The 27,215-nt window shown below is 40.0% G+C and overlaps 1 protein-coding gene across 4 annotated transcripts; it reads right to left on the bottom strand.

The window, feature by feature from the left end:
• znf574 (zinc finger protein 574) lies at positions 1 to 26,771 on the bottom strand. Of its 4 annotated transcripts, none has more exons than XM_007550236.2 (10): positions 26,667 to 26,771; positions 22,690 to 22,847; positions 15,817 to 17,008; positions 14,805 to 15,013; positions 14,096 to 14,275; positions 12,798 to 12,889; positions 9,610 to 9,704; positions 5,986 to 6,134; positions 3,916 to 4,203; positions 1 to 1,625 (listed from the first exon to the last, which is right to left on the bottom strand). In XM_007550236.2, exons 2-10 carry the CDS (start codon positions 22,843 to 22,845, stop codon positions 1,026 to 1,028), a joined length of 2,961 nt encoding a protein of 986 aa, XP_007550298.1. In that variant the 5' UTR covers positions 22,846 to 22,847; positions 26,667 to 26,771; the 3' UTR covers positions 1 to 1,025. The 4 variants fall into 4 exon arrangements, with proteins under 4 accessions (XP_007550298.1, XP_007550299.1, XP_007550302.1 ...); XM_007550237.2 differs by having other exon boundaries at positions 22,690 to 22,850; positions 26,667 to 26,766; XM_007550240.2 differs by having other exon boundaries at positions 26,678 to 26,761.
• Positions 26,772 to 27,215: the final 444 nt, after the last annotated feature.

Below are 27,215 nucleotides of genomic sequence, written 5' to 3'. Positions count from 1 at the left end.
TTCACCAGAGTGGAAGCCGAAGCTTTTTATTTTTAGGAAAGAGGACAACATTTTACAGGACAGGCTGTACAAACATATTAGTTTAGAATCAAAAAGCCATTTTCACTATTTTTAAATCACTTTAAATGTCTATAAATTAATCCCCTGAACAGATCAGACTTTACCCCCTTAGTCACACGTTGCTACATAAATTGTTTTTATACATCTATACATCTGTTTGCACCTCTGGCAAAGATGACTCTCTAAATAAATTATTTTCTTACCGCAGCAGCAAAATCTCACTCAAATTTTGAGTGAGATTTACTTTGTAGGCAGCAAAAATTGTGTTGTTACAAACATGGGTCAGTTTTTATTAAAGTTTTTTTTTATTATCATTTATACCTTTTTGAGTTCTTGCTCAGACTGGTACACTCACATTATAAAACTGCAGCAAAGAGGCATGTTGAGATTTATTTCTACACGTCAATCTGTTTTTTTATGAGTGATACTTGGGGGAAACGTTCGTCTCCTACAATCACAAACATAAACAAGCTCAAATATGTAGCGACTTCTCCTAAGCCTGTGTTAGATGAGGATAAGATTGAGTGTTTCTCCAACACTGCAGGTGGGTTTGGTGTGGAACGAAGGATGCGTTTGGGAAAAAAACTCCAAGTCTTAACAGGAACCTTGTAAGGAAGCATGACAAAGAGATTTTGAACACAAAAATCAACACAGAAATGTCTCAGAAGACATAAAATAGACATTCAGTCCTGGTCATCTCAGCTCATGGATCTAAATCTTATTAAAAACTCTGGAGAGAGGATTTTCTTTGTGTGTTAGCTTCGTGCTAATGAATTATGTCAAGTGCTGTCCTATCGGCAAAAGAGCACTTTCAGGAAGCTTTAAAGGGATTTTTATTGTGCAATTTTGCTGCTGCAATAATTTTTTTAATGCTTTTAAGATTTCTTCACCAAGGTTGCCAAAAAGAAAAAGAAAAAAAAAACGTTCAAAGTGAATCACTTTCTCATCTTCAAACTTTTCTGGTTTCACACCGTCTCCTCCACGATGAACTCGATGGCGTGTTGCGGCGACTGACCCGTTTCCACCATGGTGATCTCGCTCTCCTCCATGGCGATGGTGGGAACCGTGATAGCCTGGCCTCCCAGCACCGATGAGGGCAGGATGACCACCTGCGAGGTTCCCTCGATGCCGCTGAGCGAATCCGACGGGATCATCACCGTCTCGGTGCCGTCGTCGCTCTCCTGCAGCACGTAGATGGTCTGAACGGTGCCCGACTCCAGGTCCGTGGTGGTTGCCAGCGACGACAGCGCCTTGGCCCCTTCCAGCACCTTCTGGACGTGGGCGACCTCAGCGGCATGCACCACCTGCTCGGCCGCTTCCGGGGGCAGGTCGCCGTGTTGGCGCAGGTGCTTGTCGAGGTTGGGGCGAGAGCGGAAGGCGGCGGGGCAGTGGGGACACGGGTACGGCTTCTCGCCGCTGTGGGTGCGGGCGTGCTCGGTCAGACGGGCCGCCACGCTGAAGCTCTTGCCGCAGATCCAGCAGCAGAAAGGCCGCAGGCCTGAGTGGATCCGCTCGTGGTCCTGCAGGTGGGGCAGCTGGCGGAAACGCTTCCCACAGGTGGAGCACTGGAGGAAAGACGGAGAGGAGGACCGGTCAGTGGAAATGCAAAGAGGACAGAGAAAAGGAAATTTTGTCAATCATTTATCGATAAATACGTTTAAATTTGGCCATAAAACTGAATTTATTTCTTAATTTAAAAGAAAATTAGTTTGTAAAGTCGAGATCTAACTGGGTTAACCATTTTCTGTTTAATGTTCTGGACAATATGGCTGAAATTTATTTGTCACATTTGACAAATAACTTCATGATCTCCTTTTGGAAAAGATGATGTGAAGTGATGAAACAAAAATGAGTTTTTAGAAGATGTGAATCCCGTTATTAAACTATCTCACCCTGACAGTCTGGGCTGCTTCGCTTCCTTTGGACATGGAAAAGTTGCTGCAATTAATTGAACCATGAATTTTGCTTTGTACAAAAAAAGCCATAAGTTTGTGATCTTATGACAGTCAACCTTTAGCAAGCATGACAGAAAGTTCACTTCCAAACGGCTCAAACGAAAACAAAATTAAGATATTGGAGTGGCCCAGTCAAAGTCTTGATTTGAATCCAAATGTAGCTCAGAGGTGTTACCTTAAACGCATCACCAGGCTGTTGGTGCCTGAACTTCTTCCAGTGTGGGTAAAAAATATGACACGATTCTGACAAACGTCAGTAGAAATTTCTCCCCAGCGATGCAAAAAACTCATTGCCAGTTGTCACAAATGCTTGACGGCGGTCGCTGCTGCCAAGCTAAGAAGTTTAGGGGAGATTACTTTTTCCACATTGGGTCGAATTAGTTTGGAGAGCTTCATTACGTAAAACCAGAATTATCATTTTCAAAACTGAGTTCATATTTTTTTGGACAAAAAGCTGAACTTGTTGGAGCGTCAACGAAACGAAAACAGAAGAAATCTGTGAGAGCAAAAACACTGAAGTCAGACAAATGGCTAAAACTTTTAAACAAAGGGACAGAAAATGAAGTCTGGAAATACAAATGTGTTCCCATACTTTTCCAGCCTGAGGAGGAACTCTGGTTAGAAAAGGTTGAAATTTAAGTTAACTAAAGTAATCCAGTCAGTAATCGGCTGTCGCACCTTTCTCTGCCACACTGCGATTTCCTCCCTGCACGCTTCCACCTGAACGAACACAATGAGCCGCAGCTAAACGCCTGATTAAACCCGAGGCACAACAAAAGAAAGACATTCTGCGTTTGGTTATATTCCCACTGGGGACGCTCAAATTGAAACCGCAGCCCCTGACGGATTGGCACCGCAAGTATCTCTGAGACATACTTTCTCATATTCTTCTTCTCAGATTGCTCCGTTGGTTTCCATGCAAATATATATCCCGATACGTATGTCTGGGATGCAAAATGCACTTCAGGCAGTTCCGTTTTGAAATATAAACACTTGACAACCTCCTTAAGTTTCAATTTAATGTTGCTCATTCAGCTGAGCAACGTCAACTTGTCAAACGGAAATCGCTGACGTGCTACGAAGGAGTGGCTGTGATGACAGGAAAATGGAGAAAAATTGCAACGTGTTGGAAAATGACATAATGCCAAAAAGCGACGTTAATTTTGATGGCTTTTGTGAGTTAATTCATTTCATGGAGCAAACTTAACTTTTCATGTAGACGGTATTTCTGCATCAACATCTCTCTGTTCAGGGGAAATTAAGTTTTCATCTTTTATTTTTCTGTTCAGCAACTTAAAATGTTCCTGTTTAAGTTTAATAATGTGAAAAAACTACAAGTTACTTTTTATTTCAGTCAATATTTAACGAAGGTGACACAAAATAAAATAACATTTTAATTCAGCATATTTATGTTATGGAAACAAGGAGAGCCATCTTGATGCAAGAGAAAACTCGGGTTTTTGAGAAAATGTCCACGTAGTCGATCGATAAGATCAGCAATAAATTAACTCATTAATCAATGATTTCCATCGCTAATCATAAAGCAAAGCCACAAAGATTAAACCACGTCCTGTAGCTCTGTAAGCTTGGGTTTGGTTGGGTCTGTAGCTGCTGTCCTGCTCCGTCGTCTCTGCATCAGAGAGAAGGAAAGGATCCCAGAATAGAATCAGGCACAGAGGGGAGCTGACAGGCTCCAAGTCAGCCCCGTCATAAATCACAGGTACACAGGGAGAGGAATCACCCTCAGGACACAAAACTGCATGAATGTCTGCGCTGTGGAATGGTCACAACCACCGTCTGTGTGTAATCATCCCCACATAAGCAGGGCGAAATCTGCTTTTAAAAGCCAAGACAAATCTGGCGTTTTATGCGAGCGCACAAGCTCCGCCGCTGTCCTCACCTCGAAGGGCCTCTCATCAGTATGTGTCCTCATGTGAACGCTGAAGGTGGAATTGTAGGCAAACTCCTTGAGGCAAATGTCGCAGCGGAAGCGCGGCCGGGATTTGGACTTGGACAGCGTTCCTTGGAAGTGGGCCAGCACGTGCTCCTCCAGGGCGCTGTTGGAGGTAAATCTGCGGCGGCACGGCCTCACCGGGCACTTGAGCGGCGTCTGGCCCGTGTGGGATAAACGATGGAGATCCAGGCCCTCTTGGGTCATGCAGCGGTGCCCGCAGAGGTCACACTCGATCTGTGGGAGCAATGGAGACAGAATGAGGACAAAGTATGGATGGGATGGAGACAACATCGCAGTGTGTGGTCAAACTGCGGGATAAGTGCTTTACAGCTCAAATGCAGCAGATAATCCTGTTGACACTCGTGGTAGGGGACACGTAAGAAGCCTTAACGTTATATTTTATTGCAGCAGCACGATCTCTTGAAACATTTGGAACAATTCAACTTCTAACATGAACACATTTAAGAGGGAGAAGTGATTAGACAGCCCCTAGGTGTGAGTGTGTGTGTGTATGCATGGTTGTGTGTCTCTTTTTGCCCTGCGACAGACTGGCGACCTGTCCAGGGTGACCCCGCCTCTCACCCGAAACGTTAGCTGGAGATGGGCACCAGCACCTCTCCCGACCCCACTGGGGGACAAGGGTGTAAAGAAAACGGATGGATGGATGGATGGATGGAAGTGATTAGATAACTCAAACATACTTTATCTTAGAGGAAATTAAATGTTGTCATAACTCGTATCTTATACTCTCGGCAAGAAGGCTCTCCAGTAGCAGTCAGTCTTGCAGTGAATCAGAAGAGGCCTCTGACTTAAGACTGTTGTTGCATGATATTGTCACGACATGACAAGTAAGCAGCGTAATAGCAGACACAATTAATAAATTATTCTAAAAGAAAAATAGTTAACAATAAATGCAACTAAAGTTTGTAGTTTATACTTTTTTTAATTGGATAAAAGTTTCTACAAACTTCTAACAAACAATCCATGACTTTATGTTTCCAGATTAATAAATAAGATGCATCACAGAAATGATTTGCATTTCTATTAGATGGAAGAGGAAACTAAAAAAGAAAAGAAAATCTTTTCTTAAATATTTATACCAGATATAACAGACAAACGGTCAGGGAATACAAATATTTTTCCTGATTTTTTCCATTTAAGCCTACTAAAGTAATCAGTCACCAGCAGTTGCACCTTTTTCTGCCACTTATCAGACCAAGGTTGACATCTTAGGGTCACCAACTCTCCATAGCAACCATTACATGCTGCAAATTGTTAGGTGGTTGAATTAAACAGTTCAACTTTAACTGGTGTAATTTGGTTCAGATGAGACTAAGATTGAGGTTTGCAGCAACAAACACTTGAAGTGGCTGTAACCTTAAAAAAAAAGGAAAAAAGACGGATATATGAAAAGCAACTCATGCCCAATGTTAGGTATGGTGGAGGGTCCATCATGCTGTGGGGGTGTTTCTCTTCTGAACAACCTGGGGCCGTTCTTACTGAATATTTATGCAGTTGAAACAGCAATATTAATTGCTGGCCAGCAATTATTGAAAGGTTTTGAGGTTTATAAATAATTATTGATATGCTTAAAAAAAATGTGAATGAAAAATAATTTATTATGCACATTTTAAAAAAATTATTATCCGAGATATGTCTGTCTCATTTTCTATCAGAAACAAATTAAAATAATTTTTATTCCAACTTTTTTTTGTTTTTGTTTTTAATACAAATGTACCATGGATACAAATAACTGAGTTCATCTGCATATTAGGGGACATTACTACGCATGTAGTAATGTCCCCTAGAGTTCATCTGCATATTAGGGGACATTACTACGCATGTAGTAATGTCCCCTAATATGCTACATTACTACACATGTAGTAATGTCCCCTAATATGCTACATTACTACACATGTAGTAATGTCCCCTAATATGCTACATTACTACACATGTAGTAATGTCCCCTAATTAAAAACGGGAGCAAATATCCGTGAAACCCTGAAATGCTCCAACCTGTCCAGTGGACCGTCCGCGGCCTTGTCCTCGCCCACGCCCCGTGTTCCTCTCCTCCTCTGACGAAGGACAGCGCTGCAGGTGGATGTCCAGCACCGACTGGTTGATGAACTGCGACGAGCAGTGAGGACAGGTCACCGGCTGCTTGTCTGCAAACACAAACGTCGTCAGGTTTTACTGTGTTGAAACATCTGGTCAGCCGATCCTCCTGTAAGCATGTGGCTGTTAGCACGCGCTGATAATGGATTCATAATGAATGAAACAACAAAACATGTGTTGAATCCAGATGTTGTGACTCTCTGTTGTGTCTCTGTGGACGCCGTGGCGACTGATCCACGCTAAATATTAATTAAACGCTAACAATACAAATCCCAGGTATAATTAGCGATCCTTCCACATGTCTGTCAGGCGTTTTTTTGAAAAAACGACCCTAAAACGTTAGATATTAGCTTCCTGGTAGAGCGACAACCAACCTGCCGCCACGTCTCTTTTCCACCTACATCAAACCAAATGCTCCTCTTCAACAGCACAACCTGAATTTTACCACCAATATGCAACATGAAGAGAGAAGGTTTGCTGCGATCAGAGGATATTGGTTTTATAACATTTAGTGACACCTCTGGAAACTTAAGAAATTAAAAATCCATGATGAAAATCCGTGGGGCTCGTAAATACATCTGTGCATGTTTGTGTCTAAAATCCTGTCGAAAATAAAAGCAGAGAAACATTTCGCACCTTCTTTGAAAACTGGTGACTTGGCATTATTTTTCCGCTGTGGTTTAATAACGTCAATGAACATCTGCCTGCAGAAAGTCATTTGGTTTGATCAGGGATCATAATCTGTCATGTTTACTGACAGCTAATAAGTGCTAATGCCTCTCAAACATTTCTAGAGTCGATGCAACATTTCTGCAAGTTTCAGGAGTGTAAATTTAATATTAATGTTATTGTTACAACATTTTATGTTATTTTATTTGTAGGTGATTATAGATATGCACATCTGTTTGATTGTTAGCTAATTTTGTTTGACCTTGTGTCTGAAAACAAGTTTATATCTACTTAATAATCTTCATAATCATCGTTACCTGCATTTAAAACAAAGTAATTACACTAAATAAAGAAGTTAATCAAAATTGACTTGTGTCACAACTCACTTACTTTATGTAGTTGTTAATTTTAGGTGTTGTTTTTCGGTTCCGTTATGCGAGCGTTGTAACGTATCCTTAATAACAGCCGTCGACAGGTTTCACTCAGGTACTGAAATCCCTGAAGTGTCAAATTATAAAAACTTTGTGCTTTGTTTATTTAAGGTAGATGTGAGCCTGCTAATTTATTCAAAATTTAATTTATTCAAAGCAGATGAGGAAACGTGGTCAGACAAGGGTGCAGCTCAGCGGAGAAAAGGCACCAAACTCACAGTGAGGACAAGATTTATACCAAACAAAAACGTGTCAACAGAGTCACAATGGCTGGTCAGTGCATAAGTGGACAAAACTGGTTCCTGTCCTGACTAGATAACCTGCTAATGCATCACATTATTAAGATCGTCTGCAGACTCTTCTGGACAATTTGTTTCTTGTGCTGGTTTAATGCAGCTCACTGCCTTCAATGTAGACGCTGGGTCACAGATTATTTCACACACTTACATTAGTGTTCGTACCCCTCACACAGGCGCCCAGACCCAGTCCTCAAATGGTAACTTTTCTACTTGAAGTCAAGCCAAACCTCCTTAAATCTTCATATTCTTTTCTATTACGAAGGAGCTGGTAGTTGGTACAACCAAATACCAAACGACAAATAATTTACAAAACAGAAGCAGTTTTTTAATACTATTGAAAACTTTGCAGAAACTTTAATTCAAACGACTTAAATAAATGTTTTCAGTGGAAAACGTTTTAAGTTTTGGGACTTGGAGTCTGCACCCTCTTTAGGCCCTTTGTTTAGGATCTATAAAATCTTGACTAACATAACAGGAACTCTGTTTATGTTTCTTTCAGGACAGAAAAAAATTTAGTTTTATTACCTGATTTTATGCTAAAAAATACACTAGTAACACCAAAGGGGGGGGGGCAGGTTGTGATGCCTGCTAGTGTGCTTAATGTTGCAAAAAGAAAGAAAAAATACCATAAAAATGTGTACAACACTTTAAATAAAGATGTGCTTATGGCTCCCAGCATTTTTACGTTAAGCACAGGCTGAATGACGAAGGTTTTATTTTAAGATAAAACCTTAACTTCAGTAATCAATTTGACTACAAAGATAATAATACTTTGCTCATTCAAACATTAGGATTTTCTGGCAAAAGATTCTAACATAAAAAAATGATCCCACCACAATACATAAATAAAAATATATTGGGTTCAAAACGTGAGAGAAATTTTCAGTATTATAGAAGGTTAGAATAAAGCAAGAATAAATATTTCTGAACTTTTAGCTTTCTTCTATACAAAAACCAATAATTACACAACAAACAGACCACCAATAGGGAGATTTTGAAAAAGAAAAAAAAAACAGCCACAAAACAAAGGAAGAGCAGCAAACGCATGAAATTACTTTTTAACAAACATGAACACACATACAATCTTTGTCATTACATACTTTCAAATCCACAATCAAGACGGTTCTGTTTAGTCTTCGCAGGTGATGCTTTAAACTCTACCGAAGTTCATAAGCATCTATTTATAAAAGGTTTTATTTCCCTAATTCTTACAAAGCAGCAAACTAAGTGCTTTCACTTTGTCAAAGTTTCTTGCATTTCTTGTTTGTCAGTTTAGCATTCAGGCTCATCGATTCGTCTCTATACAGCTGGTGTCCCACATACGTTTTGGCAAAGTAAACCAAACTCTCAGTGGGTCACTCTAGAAAAGCTGGCAGAGGACTGCTGGCATTGACGGCCCCATCGTCATGTCCAAAGGCCATCATGCCAATATCTTGCAATCTGCTAACCATCTGCGGTGTGTATCCCATTAGCGAGATGCACTCTGCTCCCTGCTGGGACCCTCTAATTAAACCTTTAATAAGGACAATCTCAGCTTAAAGCCTCGCGCTGATCAATAGATCAATCTCTCCCATCATCTTTCTCGGAGGAGACGCATCCCTCTGACCTCTGCTGGACGCTGACTCCTCAAGCTTAACTAATGAGGTTGCAGCGCCAACACCCCTCTGATTAAGATGAAGTGTCAACATGTTGACCCAGTTCATTTACCTCCGCCCAGCTTCTCCGCTCCTCGTGGCACACAAATCAATTCAAAGTCTGTGACCTCATGCATCAGAAGAACAATGCGCGTACAAAGCGGCCGCATGTGTGGAAATAATAAAAGATAGACCACCTACACAAGCCGACATGTTCATTTATCAAGTGCCTTGAATTAATCGATAGTAATTCAGTGTTTGCTGTACTGATAAGAACATCATCCCTGATTGATTTCCATTACGGTGAGCCATGGGCTTTCATTTGGTTTCTTGTTATGCTCGTCACATCCTGTCAATTTCTTACTCCTGCACGGAACCGCTAATCAAAGGCGAAAAACACCAAGGTTGCACAGAGGCAGACGTAAGCACAGATTGGATTTAGAAACAAAACATTCAAACTCGCGCTGCCTCCATGCGCCCCGTTAAGCTCACCTTGATGTATGAGCGAGTGAAGGTCCAGCTCCTTCCTGCGTTTGAACGGCTCTCCACATTCAGGGCAAGGGAACGGGTGGCTTGTGTGGAGCAATCTGTTCAGACAGACAGGGTTACGATGAAACTGTCATTCATTATGGGACAGGAAAGTTACATGTCAAATACATGTGATTATTCTGATCATTAATCGAATAAAATACACCGACAGTTTTCATTTAAACCTTTTTATGCAATATTATAACACATTTTTAAATAGGAAAATAAGCATTTTATTGCTTAAAATGCAATGACATAGTATTACTTCAGTGTACGCTTGATCGTTTGTAGCAAAGGAAGCATCTCCAGCTAAAAAAATACTTATTGTAAAAAATTGCAGTCCTTTCTGCTTGAGTTATCACTAAAGGGTGGGACTGATCAGCTGACTATTTCTGCAATTCCAAAAAGAAGAATGTGATAGTAAGTTTTTTTTTATCATCACTCCTGTCATCATAAAATATAAATATTACAAACATATTTTAATAAACATTGAAGTTAATGTCTCTCATCCTTAACAGATAGACAAATTAAGAGAGCATGGATGGAAAAATGGATGGATGGGTTGAATTTAATGGGAAACTGAAAATGGCAAATATTTTCTTCTGATACTGTAAAGTTTTCCCAACTTTACAGAGGCAGGAATTTAACCTCTGTGGTTATGAAAATATGAGATCATCATATTTAAAGGCGACATTTACAAAATACAGATGATTTTAAAAAGACGGTTTTCTGGGGAAAGTGTTTGTTTTCTGGCAGCTGAATGATCTTAAGCATACAACCAGAGCTACAATGGAATGCTGTGATAAAATGGCCCAGTCAAAGTCCAGGTCTCAATCCAATCAATAACCTGCAACAAGACTTGAATACTGACATTCCCAGACACACAGTGTTTATTCTGAATAAGATGAAGGTACTTTTTGGGTCACAAAAGCTGTTGGAGAGAGTAAAATCTCCAGCTGCAAGTGTTTCTACAAACATGGCCTGGAAAATACTTCAATCAAGTCCCAGATTTTTCCTGACTGAGTGGGAACTCAGAAATTAAACCTCTGAGGTAATTAAAAGACGAGATCATCACACCTCCAGATATAAAAGACTCTGAAGACTGACGTTAAAATTACAGACCTGTGAAAACCAGCTACAGAAGTGATGGTCTGCTTTTCGCTACACTCGTGGGAGGATTACCAGCATGTGCGTACTTAGCCGTACTCCCGTTCAAATGAAGGCATTAGCTAAGCGTATAGCAGCTAAAGATAAAAGAACAGCAGTAAACTGGGAGGAGTCGCAGTTAGGACATGAAAGCCTATATTTATCCATTGCATAATGTTACGCCGAGTATAGCCTTAGGGGAGGAGAAAAGTGTTGGGATGTATTCACCTAATGCCGCATTAGGACTGTGAAGGACCAAAAAAAAACAAAAAAAAAAACAAAACAAATGCTGCAGTTCATCATGATCAGAACAAACGCAGGCGGATGTTTATGTTTTACAAACCACATCCTGAGAAACTGTACGCACAAGTTATTCCCCATTAACTTAAACAACAGTAGGTAGGTAGAAAAGTTGAAATAAGCTGTACCAAAGGTGAAAAGCAAGGTGAGTGTTGGAAACCAGACGGTTTCTGTCGCATGTTAAAAAGACAATCAGAAAAACTAACAGGGAGAGCCGACGCTGAAGCAGTAACCACTTCTGACAAGGCATCTCTCCACCTTACCAGCTGTTCGTTTATATGAAGCAGACGTAAAAATCATCAGAAAACCCAGGATGGCTTTGATTGTGTGGCTTTTTTCCTTTAAATCAATCATTCGAGTGATTTGAAATAAATGAAAATCAACACTGAAAATGTAAAATTGCTACTTTGTCTTTCACAAGAAAGCGCAGACAGCAGTATAGCGCATTTAGCAGAACAACTAATCAAGGGCATACTGAAACTGTAAACAACATTAACAAATAATATATGAATTCATTAAAAAAGTGCTCTGAAAACTATCCATACTTTCTTTTTATTACATTAATGTACTTCATATTTAGGGACAGCCTATTCTCAAGTCCTGTTTCTAAGTTAAATTTCAAAATATGAGCTGCAGACCCGTGTTAATGTGCCTCATCGCCAGCTTTAGGAGTCACTGTTGTAAACCCATTAAGGGAGTCGTCCTTGGATAACATTTTTTTAAAGGGGCAACCATTAAAAAAATATTAAACAGGAAACCAAATGAACCATCTGTCCTTTGCTGTTGATCACTGATTTGTTTCAGCTAATCAGATCAATGGAGTACAGCCAGTTTGAAAAAAACTCAGTCCTGCCAAAATCATTTCAGAGACGATTAAAAAAAAAAAAAAAAAAGCTTTTTCATGGCGAACAGCCTTTAATGTCTTTCGAATATAACCAATGCAACCTCTTTGCTGAAAGTGTGCATGAATGAAGATGAAACGCAGAATTTGGTCTGACTCCATGAAAAGCAGTAAGTTATTTATTCAAAAGGCATACAGTATTTGGTAAACAGAATCAAGTCCAGATCATTTTTTGATGATTTTACAGACTTGTATATCAGCGTTAAAATGGGTTTTTGCTGTCTTTGGAAATGATGGTCACTTTTTTATGTTTTCTGGCTGTCTACATATTTCTATTTAGTAATTTAAGAACCAAGGCACATGTTTAATTTCGCTGCACTTGTATCAAACATGATACAAGTGCAACAAGAGAAAATTGAGTGCAAATGTAAGTAATCGTTTCTGTTCTTCCAAATTTGTATTACAAACACACACTGTCGCGTTGATATTCTCGCCGCTCGTCAGCGAAGGAGGATATGACCAGGCTGGTCCATCTTCCCGTTATCATTATCATCTTAATTCACTGAGCCTCCAGCTGCCAATCACATACAGGCTCTGGCTCAAAGGAGCCCAGACATCTGCATGTCTGCTGCACAGCTTAAAGGTCTAGCACAGCATTCGGACACAGCTCAGTTCTCACAGTTCCCGATGAGAGGAGCCAAGGTTATCTAAATCCTGTCCTGGCTCTATATTTGAAATGTAAACAGAGTTCAGAAAAATGACTGAATACCCACAACCGCATGACATTGTGTAGTCGGCAGCAGACATACGGACCAAAAAAAACATCATAATAATAACAACAATAATAGGAGGAGAGAGTTATTACCTGTGGTCGTTAAGCTGTTCTTCAGTGCTGAAGTGTGAGGGACAGTTTGGACAAGCGAAGAGCGCAGAGCCGTCGCTGTCAACGCTACATGCCTGCGATGACAGACACAATAGTGCAGATCAATAAAAAAGCCATTTCCCAACATGTTATCATTGTGAAAAATAGATTTAGTGGCACTCCTATTAGAAAGCTAATGCATCTGTGGAATACCCCTTCAACTTTTCTACATGTTTAGATGTTACAACAAAATTTAATGCATTTCATACGACAGACCAAAAACAAGTTTAATAGAAAACTGGAAGGAAAACGACATGTTGTTTTCTATCTTTTCATAGCTAAACACTCAAAAAGGGAGGACTGAATTTCTTTTCTCTGATATCCTAAAATATAGTCTGCTACAAATAACTGTCTTCACAAGTCACATAATTAGAGTTAATCCGTCTGTAAATAAATCTCACCCTCCAGAGGCTCATGGTAACTCTGGAGGAGCTGCAGAGATTCACAGCTCAGTTCAGAGAATTTATCGACAGAACAAATGTGGCAAAAAATTAACCCTGCAGGAACCATTTCCACAGTGAAACAGGGTGGTGGCAGCACTATGCTGTGGGGAGTCTGTTCTCCAGCGAGAGAATGAAACTGGAACTCCAAGAATACAGCCAGGATTATAATATAATAGTTTAAATGTGAGGAGAAAGTCCTAAATCGTATCGAAAATCAGAAACAAAATTTGCAAACTGATCTTCATGGAGTCCCCTCCATTTAATGTGAAGAATATTTTTGGGTCTCTACATGTGTAAAACTTTTAGACACATAGATCTAACTACAGGAGAACTGACTCCAGACATTTGTTTGTGAATGAAAAATAATTTTAAAAAAGGGTTCAGATTTCATTCACCTCCATAATTATTTGTTATGATGGATCATTAGGACCAACCAAAAGAAAAAAAAATACAAGAATAAAGTCAAAATAATATTAGCATAAAGACATAACATTATGAGGATAAAGTCGAACAACTGAATAATATCAGAAGAATAAAGTTATAATATTGTAAGACTAGTCGTAATATTAACAGTTTACTCTAGGATTATATTTTTTCATTTTCTTAGCGTAGCTTTAATACTCCATCATAATTTGTCATTTTCTGCTTTATCACATAAAATCTTAACAAAACACGTTTCGGTTTGTGGTGACAAAATGTGCAAAATCTCTGAGTATAAATTACTTTTGCAGAGCCCTGTAATGTCAGCTTCACATTTCAGAACCGGTGTTTTGAGGAGAAAAAGGTAAAAGCGTTTACTGGTTTGCGTCCCCTCTTGCGTGGAGGCTCCGTTGACGAGTGAATGAGGTGATGTCTTTTCAGGGTGGTTGCCTGCGAGAAGCTTTTCCCACAAACGTCGCAGCAGAAGGGCTTGTTGCCTGTGTGGTTCATGCTGTGGCGCAGCAGGCTCTGGGAATTGGTGAATGACTTTGTGCACACCTTCACAACAACAACGAGGATTAGTCAGATATACACGATTATAGGAGTTTTAATTACTTGCTGGGAAACAAAGACACGTGTATAGTCGGGTGCAATAATGAAAAGGCTCTCTTGGCAAATAACAAATGATGTTTTTGACTATAAAACAACTGAAAATGTGATGTTTTTTTTTTTTTGTAATGATGAAATCCTTTCATCCTCATCATAAAAGCCTTCACAACTCGTGAGGGATTTTTTTTTTCTGTTGTAAAATCTGTAGTTTATCCACGGATGCCCACACCTGGCAGACTGCATATATGTACGCTTAATCCAAATCTAATTTTTAAAACATTTCCTGTTGTTCAAAGACACAGGGGGACCTGTCAGATTTAATGAGGCCTGAAGTTCAAACTGTGTCATCCTCCACACTTAGAAGTATTACATCATCTCATCAAAGTCAGCCGCGCGACCTAAATGATCTTTACATCAAAGCAAATCATCCCTCAGGTTCAGGGAAAGGGACACTTTGATTAGGCTTTCTGACTGGCACCTTGCATGTGAAGAGCTTCTCGCCGGTGTGGCTGTAGACGTGGGTGCGGAGGAAGACGCGCCTGGTGAAGGTTTTGCCGCAGTAGGGGCACACGTGGGGCAGCGGCGTTCTGGCCCAGTCTTGCAGCAGCTTGGCAGGTGGAGGCTGGTTTTTGTTGTTCGTGTCGCCTGCACCGCTGCCCTCCGAGTCGTCTTTGGAGGCTTTGGTTCCTGATCACATAAGACAGGATGTGTTGAGATGGATGACATCTTTTTTTTTTTTTTTTTTAATTATGGTGCCAGGCAAACCATTTATAGACTAGTAAGAAAATTGGGACGTTCCGTTAAAAATGTCAATGTATTTTATTGGGATTTTATGAGACGTGCCAACAAAGCTGTCAAGATTAAAGGAATATTGTAGTTTTCAAATTAGAACCAAAAAGTGCATTGGCATTCAGACGGTCTCTGATAGCTGTAACTAAAATCCAGACAAGCCAAGCAACAGCCAAATGTCTCAGCCATTAGCTGTCCAAATCTGGCAGAGACTGATGCCCCAAAACACTTGCAGATTTAATTGTGGCGAATGATGATTCCACAAAGTATTTTGTCTCAGCTGAAAGGAACTTGAATGCAAATGCATGTTAAATAATCTATCATTTGTAGCACTGCACCGATTGCAGTTTCTTAGCAGATTAACCATCTTTAAAAAACCTGACTGGCCGATGCTAATGTATTTTGTCTGAAATGTCACTAAATATATCAATAAAGTCGCTGAGTTGTAAACAGTGGGGTGACTATTGTTAACTGCAAACATGCCCTGGTGAGCCAATCTTCACTTACATATGAAGATCGGCTTCACATCTAAGTATTGACCAATCCCTGATCTCACACGATTAAGGAAATTGGCACCAACAAATTCTCTAAATTGGCACCCCTAATCATTTTTTATTAACTTAGAAAGCTGCATTAAAACACATCAAATAAAAGTAAAAAGGTATGAGTACATTTGCCAAACTGCAATGATTTCCACTGACCTTGTAGTGAACTGGCACTTAGGATCCTGAATGAAGGCCGGCCCCTCTTCGGAACGGGAGACCCCGATTCCCCAGCAGAGGGGGACAGCAGTCTCTTTGAGCTCTGGGGCCCGTCCTCACCGCTGACAGGGGCTGACTCGTCGCTTACTTCGACCTCGTGAGTCTCCTCGCTCACTGAGGTGAAGCGGTGCTGCAGCCGGTGGTACAGGAACTGAGTCGTGTTCATGAATTTGTCTCCGCAGTAGGAGCAGGTGTGCAGCGGCTGGCTGAGGCTGTGCTTCTCCTTACGATGTTTCGCCAGGCCTTTATCGTCTCCAAAGCTCTCCCCACAGCGGGTGCAGAAGAACAACTCGGGCTGTGTAAACGTGCGCGTCACAGTGCTGGAAGAAGAAACGCCATCCTGCGCGCTGCCCCCGTTGTTTAGGGCGTAACCCTCCGGTGTGACTTCAGGGACCACCGCCACCGTCTCCTCGCCCTTCTGCCTGTGCTGCTTGCGGTGATAGAGGAAGAGCGTGGTGTTCAGGAAGCTTTCTCCGCACACGGAGCAGCGATGCAGAGCCTCCTCGAAGCCGTGCTGGGTCTTACGGTGGGACACCAGCTCAGACACCAGACCGAAACACGAGCCGCAGTCAACACACAGCAACACTGGCTCCGGCTTTGGCTTCTTGGTTATGCCTCTCCTCCTTGGAGACGAATCGTCCGAAGCAGAAACCTCAGCGGCAAGACCGTCTGGGGTCTGAGACGAGGACGTCTCTGGAGGTTGCGTCTCGCTTCCCTCCTCAGTGTTCTCCTCTGGTTCTGGTTGGACGGTGTTGCTGCTTTCGCTGTGCGGGGCAGAAGAATCGTCTTGACCAGCTGCTGCGGCCTGGCTCTCAGAGGCCTCTGGCTCACCGTTGGGGTCCGGTGCTGATTTGAACCCAGCTTGTTCACACGTCCCTTCTTTACGATGCTGCTGCCATTCTTCAAGGCTCTTGAAAAGTTTATCGCAATCCCCACACTGGTAAAGGATTCGGGGTTGGTCTGTTGCTTGCCTTTCGGGATCTGAAACGTCCTCCAGTTCTTTCTTGATTGTCTGCACAGAGGGAAGAAGCGACTGGGCTTCGACCTGAGCGGCGGCGCTCTCTGGGGCAGCGCCCTGTAAGCCATCTCCCTGTTGGTCCACCACTCCCCGGGAGATGTTTATTACATGTTGCTGTGAAAAGGAGAAAAGACAATTTTATAATTTTTCAGTGTTTCACACAACCTTCATTTCTTTTATTTAGAGAATTACACAAGCTTAGCCTTTTAAAAAAAATTAAATCCATCGTGCAGTGTTCATTTTTACTTCGTATTTCTCTTAAATTATGCTTCCTTTAACAGATTAGGATAGGTCTATGGGCTACATTCTTATATAATGAGATTTCAGTGTGGTCAGTTCTGTCTATTTTGAGCTCTTTTCAGAATTATCTGTTTTAGGGTGTCTTGGTACTTTTAATCAAAATAAACTGATGCTGACCACGCCCACAACTCAACGTTTTCATATGTGAAAATGGTGGCAAACACATGCGCAATTATACAGCTTGAAACTTGGTACTTCTTGGTACTTCTGCTTGAAAAGCAGAAGTACCAACACAAATGCAGGAAGTGGTTTCTGGATGGTAAGTCAACAACTAATCACTTGTCTTTTTCAGCAGCCATTGTACAGTGCATAAAGGGTAAAACACTAACTGACCAAACATGCTGGAGCTCAGCTTGCGTTGCTAGGTAACTGGACAGTGCCCTTCAAATGTGCCTTAACAATCGAGAGGTTTTTGAAACAGCTCATTTCCCAGACACCGAAAAACGGCTCTTGGACTGTTTTTAGAAGCCCTTAAAACCCAAACGGAAGTACAAAAACCTTGTAAAATGTGAATTTTGCACAATAGGTTCCCTTTATGTCAGTGAGAAATGACCATTCATTGCTGGGGAATGTAATTAGAACGAAGGTTCCTCTGAGGGGTTCAGGTAGCCCTCATACGGCCTCACCCTGTGAGACAACGCACAGAAGAGCCATCGATGGTGAAGAGGTCACTCCATATGGTTTCATCCACTTGGATAACAACAGAAAGAACATCGAGGTCAAGTATGAAGAAATTCTGGAGCAGCTTCAATCAGTCCAGTTCAACATGAGTCACACACTAATGATATGTGGGAGGTAGTGATATTCAGATGTATGAGCCATAAAGGCCACCTTCAGATGTGGTCGGGTCATTTCAAAAAGCCTCCTGATTGTAATCACATCTTAAAATTAACGTGCATTTTTCTCCTAAAGGACTACTGACTCCTAATAAACAGGAAGTGAGTCACATGTGGTACCCTCTATTGATGACTTGTACTCAACACTTCCACAATACACTAGTAATAATGATAGTATTTCTTTAAAACATGACTGGTTAAAACCTTCTGAAAACATTTAATGCTTAGAAACCTTTTTGGGCATCAATTCAGCTGAGATGTGGTGCTGTTGTTGCCTGGGAAACTCTTCAAGTAAAGTGAATACAACTGCCGTTGGAGTCCCTAATTACTGCAAAGCAGGTAATTAAACAGGAAGCAGAGCGGAAAAAAATGCAAAAGCAAATGCAAATTGAGAACCGCCTGCTGCGCCATTAAACAGCAACAATATCGTCAAATCTTGAACCTCACTACTGTTACGTGCATATCACCAGTTCTCAAAATAAAAAATAAAAAAATAAAAAAAAATTAATTTATATTTTAAAGGGGAAAAAAATCACTTATTAGTTGTACTTATTTTTCCCATTTTGTCACATAATAACTGAAATTTACTGGTATTTTATGTGACAAATCAAAGAAGTACATCATTGCAAAGAACAGGAAAAATAGAATTTGAGGGTTTTTTTGTTTTCAAGTTAAAGTAACAGGAAGTATAGCATGTGTTTGTATTCTATTTTGTTTACAACTCCAATTTTCCGTCTTGAAACGGCAAATTTACACACTGAAAGAAATTCTAAACTGGATGTTGAAGAAAATTTAGCAATCGTACACTTTCACCTACAACGGTAAGGTGGTGTCAGAGCTGCTGTCCTGTTGGACGATGTACTCCTGCTGCAGGCTCAAGTCTTACCAGATTCTTCTTATCTTGCTTAAGCAAACTGCATGATGCATCCACCCATGTTGTGTTAGTTTCCCATCTTGCAATGAGTTTTGCATGTAGCCTGACAAGGGTCACTTTTGGTCTCCCAAGAACCAGAGCACCTTCTATGAAAAAGGCCGGATTGGTGGAGTTGTCCTGTTAACACATTATCCATAAACTGGCTGCACTGGATTGTATTTAGTAGTTTTAGAGTAAAGGGGGCTGAATATAAATTCAAGCCACATTTTTCTCATTTTGAAAACTTTGCATCATGTCCCTTCCACTTTATAATCATGCATTTCTCTGAGTTAATTTGCCATAGAATCTCATTAAAAAACTACATTTGTGGTTGTTGTAACAAAATGGAAAGAAGTTGAACAGATATGAATACTTTCCAAGGTACTGTAATACACTTATATGTCTCTTCATATTAATAATGTCATTTTGTTGTTTAAATTGTTTACCACTGTGGCAATAGTAAACCCTCAAATACCGTATTTTCCGCACTATAAGGCGCACCTAAAAACCTTCAATTTCCTCAAAAGCCAACAGTGCGCCTTATAATCCGGTGCACCTTAAATATGGACCAATATTGAGCCACAACGGGTCTACCAACTACAGTAAGCAGCCGCCGACTTCATTTTTGCCCGTAGAAGAAGCGCGCGGTGCATGCTGGGATAGTTGTCAGAACACTGGTTTGTTAATAAAGTTTGACTGATCTATCTACCTACCGACCGTAGAATCAGGTCGTCTGCAGGTCATTTAGCACCACGTTCTCCACCAACATGCTGTGCGCGAATGGAGAAGGGTGACCATCGTCCGGCCACGCCCCGGCCCAGTCGCGGAAAGCTCTCCTCGCCGACTGGAATTGGACTGTTTTGTTGACATTCTTTATGTCAAGAAAGTTGCTTTAGACATTCATCCGGGGTGCTTCGACTAGGGTTACCAAGTGACCAGCCCCAATACATTTAAAGCCGGGATGGGGGGTAGACGGAGACAGAGACTGCGGCGGCAGCGTGTCGGTTGGTCTGTGTTACCCAGAAAGTAGTTGGGCACAATATTGCAACACCAACACCGTGAGTGAAACAATGACTGGGGCAGCCTACTATATAAAGTACTTGGGGACCCTTCCTGTAGCATCTATTCTATGTGCCTTATAATGCAGAGCGCCTTATATATGAAAAAAGTTTTAAAATGGGCCATTCATTGAAGGTGCGCCTTATAGTGCAGAAAATGCGGTAATCATAATATCTCTTACTACAACCTCTTAAGAGTTTTGCAAAGTGATATATTTTTTCAGGAACTAGTCACTATTTTATTTAATAAAATATTTCTATGAGGGTTATAGATTTTGTACAAAGCTACATAGAAAGTTATGTCACATCTACACCATCTACACAAAGACTGTAGATCAATATCATGACTATACCAGTAGAACAATAATGGATGATAGTTTTGGCCGCGTACCTGTGAATCTCGTTCTTTCGATATCTACCCAGATCTTTTGACCGTAGATGAGGGTAGGAACATAAATCAATCTGTAAATTAGGAGCTTCACTCTGACTTTTTTTTCCCCCAATCACATAAGTAAAAAGTAAATTAATCTAATCTGAAAATAAAATGAAAAGATAAAGGAAGGGCTGGGGGAACAACTCAGTTCAATTCTGAAAAAATTTAAATTAGAAGCCAATTCTAACTTTCTGCAGAGAGATCTGCACAGCATTCTCCGCTGACGCGCTGTACTTTAACAACCAGATTTTAAATTAGCGTCACATTACAGCGGCGGAAATTACAACACAACAGCTAATGCAGAGTGTAGACACGCAATAAACCTACTTATAGCGAATCATGTGCCAGGAAGCCATAAGCTACGGAGGGTTTATAGCGTTTCTCCAGCTGCTTCATCCATGAGAAGGCCAACGTATGATCCGTCAGGAGAAAGAGCGGTACTGACTGGAGCATTTCTCATGCTCCTCTTCCCGCTGGCGACTCAGGACGCAATCTGTCTGTCACAAGTGTCACAGTGTTTTATAGACGCATGTTTAAGATTGTAAAGGATGGAAGTCCGGGCACAAGCTCAGACAGCCATGCCCTGAAGCTAAATGAGGGAACAGAGACTGCTTTTAACCCTCAGGGCTTTTTGAAACTGTCAGGGGAAAGGCAAAAATAATAAAGTGCCACATTTGTCCCAACACTCGGCTCAATCTGTCCAGGTTTAGCACACAAAAAAAGAAACCTTATTTTAGAACACTGAAATGTTGCTCTGACTGAATAAACTCCACAACACGGTTGTGTAAATGGAGCACAACAGAAAATAAAAACATAAACACATCATGCAAAACAAAATCTGTATGAGTCTCAATTGTAAATGTGGTCAAATTAAAATAACAAGTGGATGTAGAATAAATCCAGAAACAGTGACACAGATAGTGGACTCGCCTACAGAAGAACTGGATCATCCCAGATTTCTAAAGCAGCAGACTGTTCATTATAACTGAATCATGGGGAACATTCTGGTGATTCATCTGAACTCGGCGGATATCATGTAAATGTGCCACTGTGGACCTCAATCTGGCCTCCATCTTTGATTATGTTCTCCTCTTCTGCCCCTGATCTCTTTGCCTTTTTCATCTGCAGTAAAGTCAATAGAAGCTAAATAATGAAGTAGTACTTACTCATACTTATCTAACTTATGCTTTGAGAAGCTGCACTGTTATTTTTACATTAAACAGTTGCATCCAACAACATGTATGCATGTCTTATAGCTTTATGAACTTTATAATCACTCCTCCTCCAGCGTTATACACAGCTTTGTCTCATTAGTGACTCATTACTTTAGTAAACAATGTGCTAATGAGTAATTCTGTTGTTATGTTGGCGAGAAAGCAAAACCAAGTAAATTTAAATGAAAATTATATGCATACATTAATAAAAAAATTTATGCATACATTAATAAAAAAAGGCTTAGTGAAACCTTGGTTGAAAAACAGAATTTTGCTCTTTTAATGTCAACACAGACCTCAGAGGGAAACCAGATGCTGCCGTTTGAATGGGAATGGGTGAAACTTGTGGGTGTTTGACACAAAAAATGCATAAATAAACTAATAAATATATATTTGTGCATTTTAGGTGTTCCGACAGACAAGAAAAGCAATAATATGAAGTTACTACTGTTGAGTGGCAAAGGATAGTTGAAAAGTTTTTAAATAACGGGTCAAAAGGTCTCGTCACTGCAGCTTGCCTCTAATAAAGAGGATAAAGAACATATTTTTACATGTCAGTTTAGCAACTTCTACCTTTTTCAGTAAAAACACATCAAAATTGCGCCACAAAAATAAAAATAAAAAATCTCATACATAATTATAAATCTCACATTTTCCCATTACTCACAATCCATAAAGTCCTGCTGGTTAATCTGAGGTCAAAATTATAACATCAAAGCACATCTAAATCAGATAATAATGTGAAGTGACCCTTTAAAATGAGCCAGTAAATAACCACAAACATCTCAATGTTAAGTGCTTAAGTGATCCCTCCAAGGTCGCCATTAGTATGATGGGAAGCAGGAAACTGTATTTTATGACTACAGATTCACTTGTCAGCTCAATGTCAGTCTCTAAATGCGACTCAGAGGTCTTATGGGATCATTTAACGACAAACAGCTAAAACATATATTTTATTGCTTCCGTTTCCAAGTTAAAACTCACATGAATAGCGACACATTGGAATCAGAGTAGCCAGGCGCTGCATGTTCCAGTGCTTACCTGTGTCTGCAGCACTGAAACATCAGCAGGGGCAGCTCCCGATGAGCTGGACTGATCCTCTTCAGCGGTGCATGTCAACTGGTGCTGAAGGACTTCTTCTAGAGTATTAAACTCCTGGTAGCAGGGGAAGCACATGTACACCGATGTGGTCTCCATGACTGCTGGGGGAAAACACATCAAAACATTTCATAAGAGATGCAGAAATACAAAACTGGCTTAGGTGGAAGATAAAAAAAAAAAAAAGGTGCAACAGTTCACAAAACTAACCCATGCTTTGAATATTTGAGAGAGATCTCTACGTGAAGCTTGTACAAATTCTCCCAGTAACGCATCTTAAGTTCGGTTGTGAACATTGCCCTCTACTGATAAAAAGGAGGGCGTGCAACTCTGACAAAGCCTGGGAGCAAGAGCCAAGATTTCCTGAAGTTGCCAAGATGACTCATCGCGTATTGAGCCTGAGCTGATTGTTATTTTCACCATGCAGGTCGCTGCTCAAGAGGAGACCTCACACACTTCCTCCCTCTCTCTGTCTGTCTGTCTGCTTCATTTCATGGTCTGAGCTGAAATTTGGCCTAAACATCAATTAGAAACGTATTGTAATTGGTCTCAGTGGAGGTGCAGTCAGACTCATGCTGCTGCTGAGAGGGGCAACAATCAAAACACAATCTCTGCAGCGTTTCCTATCCAATCAAACCTCATGGTGCATAAAATACGGGTAAAAAAAAATAAAAGCTCCAGATAGGAAAGGCTCTTTAATTTACTTGCATTAATATAGAGATATTAAGACGCAGCAGATATTCGGTGATCATTATTTTGTTGGAAAGTCTGATGAAAGATCTTTAAATAATTCAGCAAGAGTTGATCTTTTTGGACAGTAAGATCTGCTCCAGAGTTTGCTCCAAATGCAAAAGCACATCTTTGGAAATAAGAGTTGAGGTTTAAACATTTGATATGGTTTTAACAGTTTGATGTATGTGAAAATGACTGGTGGCTACTACATTTACTGCATTCAATTCATTTCAAAAGCTTTCAAATATAGATTTGATGATGACTTTTGAAACTCTTTGGTAAAAACCTGCTTATTTATCACCAAAGTTGTTAGAAATGAGTAGAATTGGCATTTTAAAAGTCAAAGTTTGCTGAAAATTCATATGAATAAACATCTGCAAACGTTGCATTTTATCACTATGACTAGGCTCCATGGTTTGCTACTTATACAAGTAGAACCGGAAAACATGTAGGAAAAAACTAAAAGTGATTCAATTATTTTAAAGCGTCATTTTTATTAGGGCCATTGCTTGTGGAAGAACAATCATGGGACAGATGTTTCTGATTTTAAAGGGTCTTATGCGCCTTCTCAGACAGGCCAAAAGGGAAATATTCTGTCCATCACTGCATTTTAGATTTTAAACAAAGTTTGTTTGAATAAAAACAAACCTTGTTGTGTTTTTACACACTCAGCAAAGAGATTAGTAATGCACCAGTCATGGAAATCCAATAATTGTTGCTTGACTGGCTCTGAATGGCAGCTCAGATAATGAAGAATGTAATTTATTTTTTTCTCTAGTCATTAAATGCATTAAACGACAATAATAACAATAATAATAATTTCCAGTCTGGAAAAACATCAACCAACAGCATTTTGTTTGATACATTTTGTTTTAGGTTTAGTTAAAATAAGACACATGTTCAGTTTCTATTGGATTCAAAGCTGCATATTAAGCAACTTTTTCCATTTTTTTATTTCATGGACTGTGTTAACCGTTTTAAATAAAGTTAAAGTTGAGTTAGCATTTTAGTCGCTGCAAACAAAATCAGAACTAGCCGGTCACACCTGTAAGAAAAAGTCGATATTTAAAAGGGATCAATTCGTAATGTCTGTGGTGGCAAGATATTGGAAAAAGAAAACAACAAACAGCATTAAAAGCAAAAACAGAAACAGAAACTCAAATTCAATAGCAGCATATTTAACCCATTTTGGTCTGTATGTAAAGTGCCAATTAACAACATATATAACATTTAGGAAAAAACGGCTCAAGCTCATACCAATTATAGGGAAGCCAATTTGGTTCAGTTACATTTCACACCCAATTAAATCCAATCATATTGTTAGATACATTTCCAGTTACATACAGTCACATCTGATCCTGTACTAGAGCAAGTTTGTGTTTATGTTGGTTGAAATCCTCATTAGCATCAGCAGCATGCTGCATCTGCTGTTCTTCCTGGTGTCAGTTTACAATCTACTGTGTGTGCTACAAGCCTCCTAAGTCTGAATAGAGAAGTAAATACATAAGTTTAAAAATATGTTGAACATTTTAAAATAAAATGGACAAAAAACAAGTAAATTCTTCAATAAAGACTTAATCTTTTTTTTTTTTAACTTATGCTTCATTCAGGATCCATTTTCAAATGCATATTACTCTTCTCCACTGTTTTGCTATTGACCTTTAAATCTACATGTCATTTTCCACCCTTAAAGCCTTTTATAGGTGAAATTCCCCTCAGAAGATTTTTGTGCATTTTCCTTTGATAACACCATTTTGCCTTAACCTTTGCACCTTGCACTGCATGTTCTTACAAGTACGCTAAGAGATCAAGGGGAAGACTGCAAACTTGACACCTGTCCTGAAAAGAATTCCCCAAAACATCATTTTAAAAATGAGGGTACGCCACAAAACATCATTGCTTAAAAAAAGATTAATCAGTGAGTATATAAGCAGAAAATCGGGTGGAAGGAAGAGATTTGGTAGAAATTAGGGCATTTTTTTCCATTTTAGTTTTTAAAATACCAGAATTTGCACAATTTTTGGGTACACTACCACCTCTGGTTGAATGCAATGTTCAGTTTCTGAGAATTTCGAGCGTTAATTGACTAATATTGAAATAAAATAATTGTGTAATATGCATCTGTTCAATAGGAGTCTCCTTTTTGAAATGAATGACTGAAACAAGTTAAACTTCTCAATAAAAATTTTATTGAGTGCAACAAAACATGTTTTATTGTGAAAATTCACATTTATTGTATTTATTTGAAGTCGTTTTATCTGCTCATATTTTATAATAGTTCCTATAGCTACTACCTATACTTTACGAAACATCTTCCATTTAGTCTTGTTAATACTCTAAGGTTAACACCAACATGTAACTGATTCAAAAGTAACAGGATAGCAATTTAGAGGCCATAAACGTGCGTATTATGAATACTATTTAGTTGGGAGTCTTTATGCAGCTTTAAGGTATAAATAAGATGTGAACTGTACCTTAATGGACTCATCGTGGTATCAATTTTAAGCTAGGAGATTTGTCACATTAGTGTGCAGGGTGACCTAATGGTAGCCAACACTGTGTTTACTGCTTAGCTAGTGTCAACTGCGACGGGTAAGAGGGCAAAACTGTCAAATAAATAAAATACTGATGACATTCTATGAGCATAAATGGTTTCAAAATGCTAGCATAATGTCAAGCCCTCATGTTTCCGTGTTCTTGGTTGTCCGATCAGCAGCGACAGCCAGCTAATATGACCGTTCAAATGCAGGCTAAACGGGGCTAGCAGCCGTTAAAGACGGTGGCTTTATCTATGAGCAGAGCAGCACACCTAACATGGCCATCTTTTTTGTAACATGGCTAACGTGTCCCCGGCGTGGCAGGCGGCTTCTGCCGCCAGCTCCAGCCTTCTTTACGAGGGTCGATGCCACATTAGCCGGAGTCGGTGCCCCGTTTTACAACTTGTACTAGTGCTGCTTACTTTCTGATACCGAGGAGAAGAAGAAGAAGAAAAGACTCAAGAAGGAGGGCGGGATGTGCTTCTTCGGTGGTATAATGGCGGCGTCAGACTAAAAGTTAACATTAGCTGTCTCCCCCCGTTGAAATCCTCCATATGCAGTCACCACAGGTAAATGTAGCAATGCGATATTTTTTTACGAAAAACAACGACAACAGCTTAAAATAAGTAAGAATAATATAACAAAACTCACCGCAGACATACGTTAGTCGTCGAGGAGGAAATAGAACAACTTCAGCTTTTTCTCATTCTTGATAGGCTCAACCTGATTGGCGGAATGTCCCTCTTTGTCCACCAATAGGATTCAACGTTACAAACCGCAAGGATTTTGTAGTCCAAAAGCCCGCCACCATCAACGACAATGCCGTAATAGTAGATTCATTCAAAGATATAGATTACAACTTTTTTTTTTAAATGTCCTGTTTTTATATTTAAAATACTTGCAGACGTTCTTTATGATCCACAGGACTAATCTTTCATTTATCTATCCAGAAAAAATTTCACATAGCAACACAAAATATGATTGACAATGAAAAATCATTCAAACCCCATTATTTTGTTTGGCTACCTAACTCAATACCAGAATTTACACCTGGGTTTCTGGGTCTGGTTTGAATTAAGAAAATATTGCATCCATCCATCCATCCATCAGTAAATCCAGCCATTTATTCATCTGCAGGTTCTGCATTTACAGTCTGACCAAAATAGAAATATCCTATGAGGTCAATGGTTCAAATATTTA

The sequence above is a fragment of the Poecilia formosa genome, unplaced genomic scaffold (assembly GCF_000485575.1).
Source record: "Poecilia formosa unplaced genomic scaffold, Poecilia_formosa-5.1.2 Scaffold34, whole genome shotgun sequence".
NCBI classification, from domain to species: domain Eukaryota; kingdom Metazoa; phylum Chordata; class Actinopteri; order Cyprinodontiformes; family Poeciliidae; genus Poecilia; species Poecilia formosa.
This window is presented reverse-complemented; position numbering and strand designations above follow the sequence as displayed.

Excerpts from the sequence above, each read along its gene's own strand:
- znf574 (XM_007550236.2), bottom strand. The coding sequence starts at position 22,845 with ATGGAGACCACATCGGTGTACATGTGCTTCCCCTGCTACCAGGAGTTT. Across the intron at positions 15,014-15,816 it reads AAGTGCCAGTTCACTACAAG|GAACCAAAGCCTCCAAAGAC; the intron begins GTCAGTGGAAAT and ends TTATGTGATCAG. Across the intron at positions 14,276-14,804 it reads AGAAGCTCTTCACATGCAAG|GTGTGCACAAAGTCATTCAC; the intron begins GTGCCAGTCAGA and ends GTTGTTGTGAAG.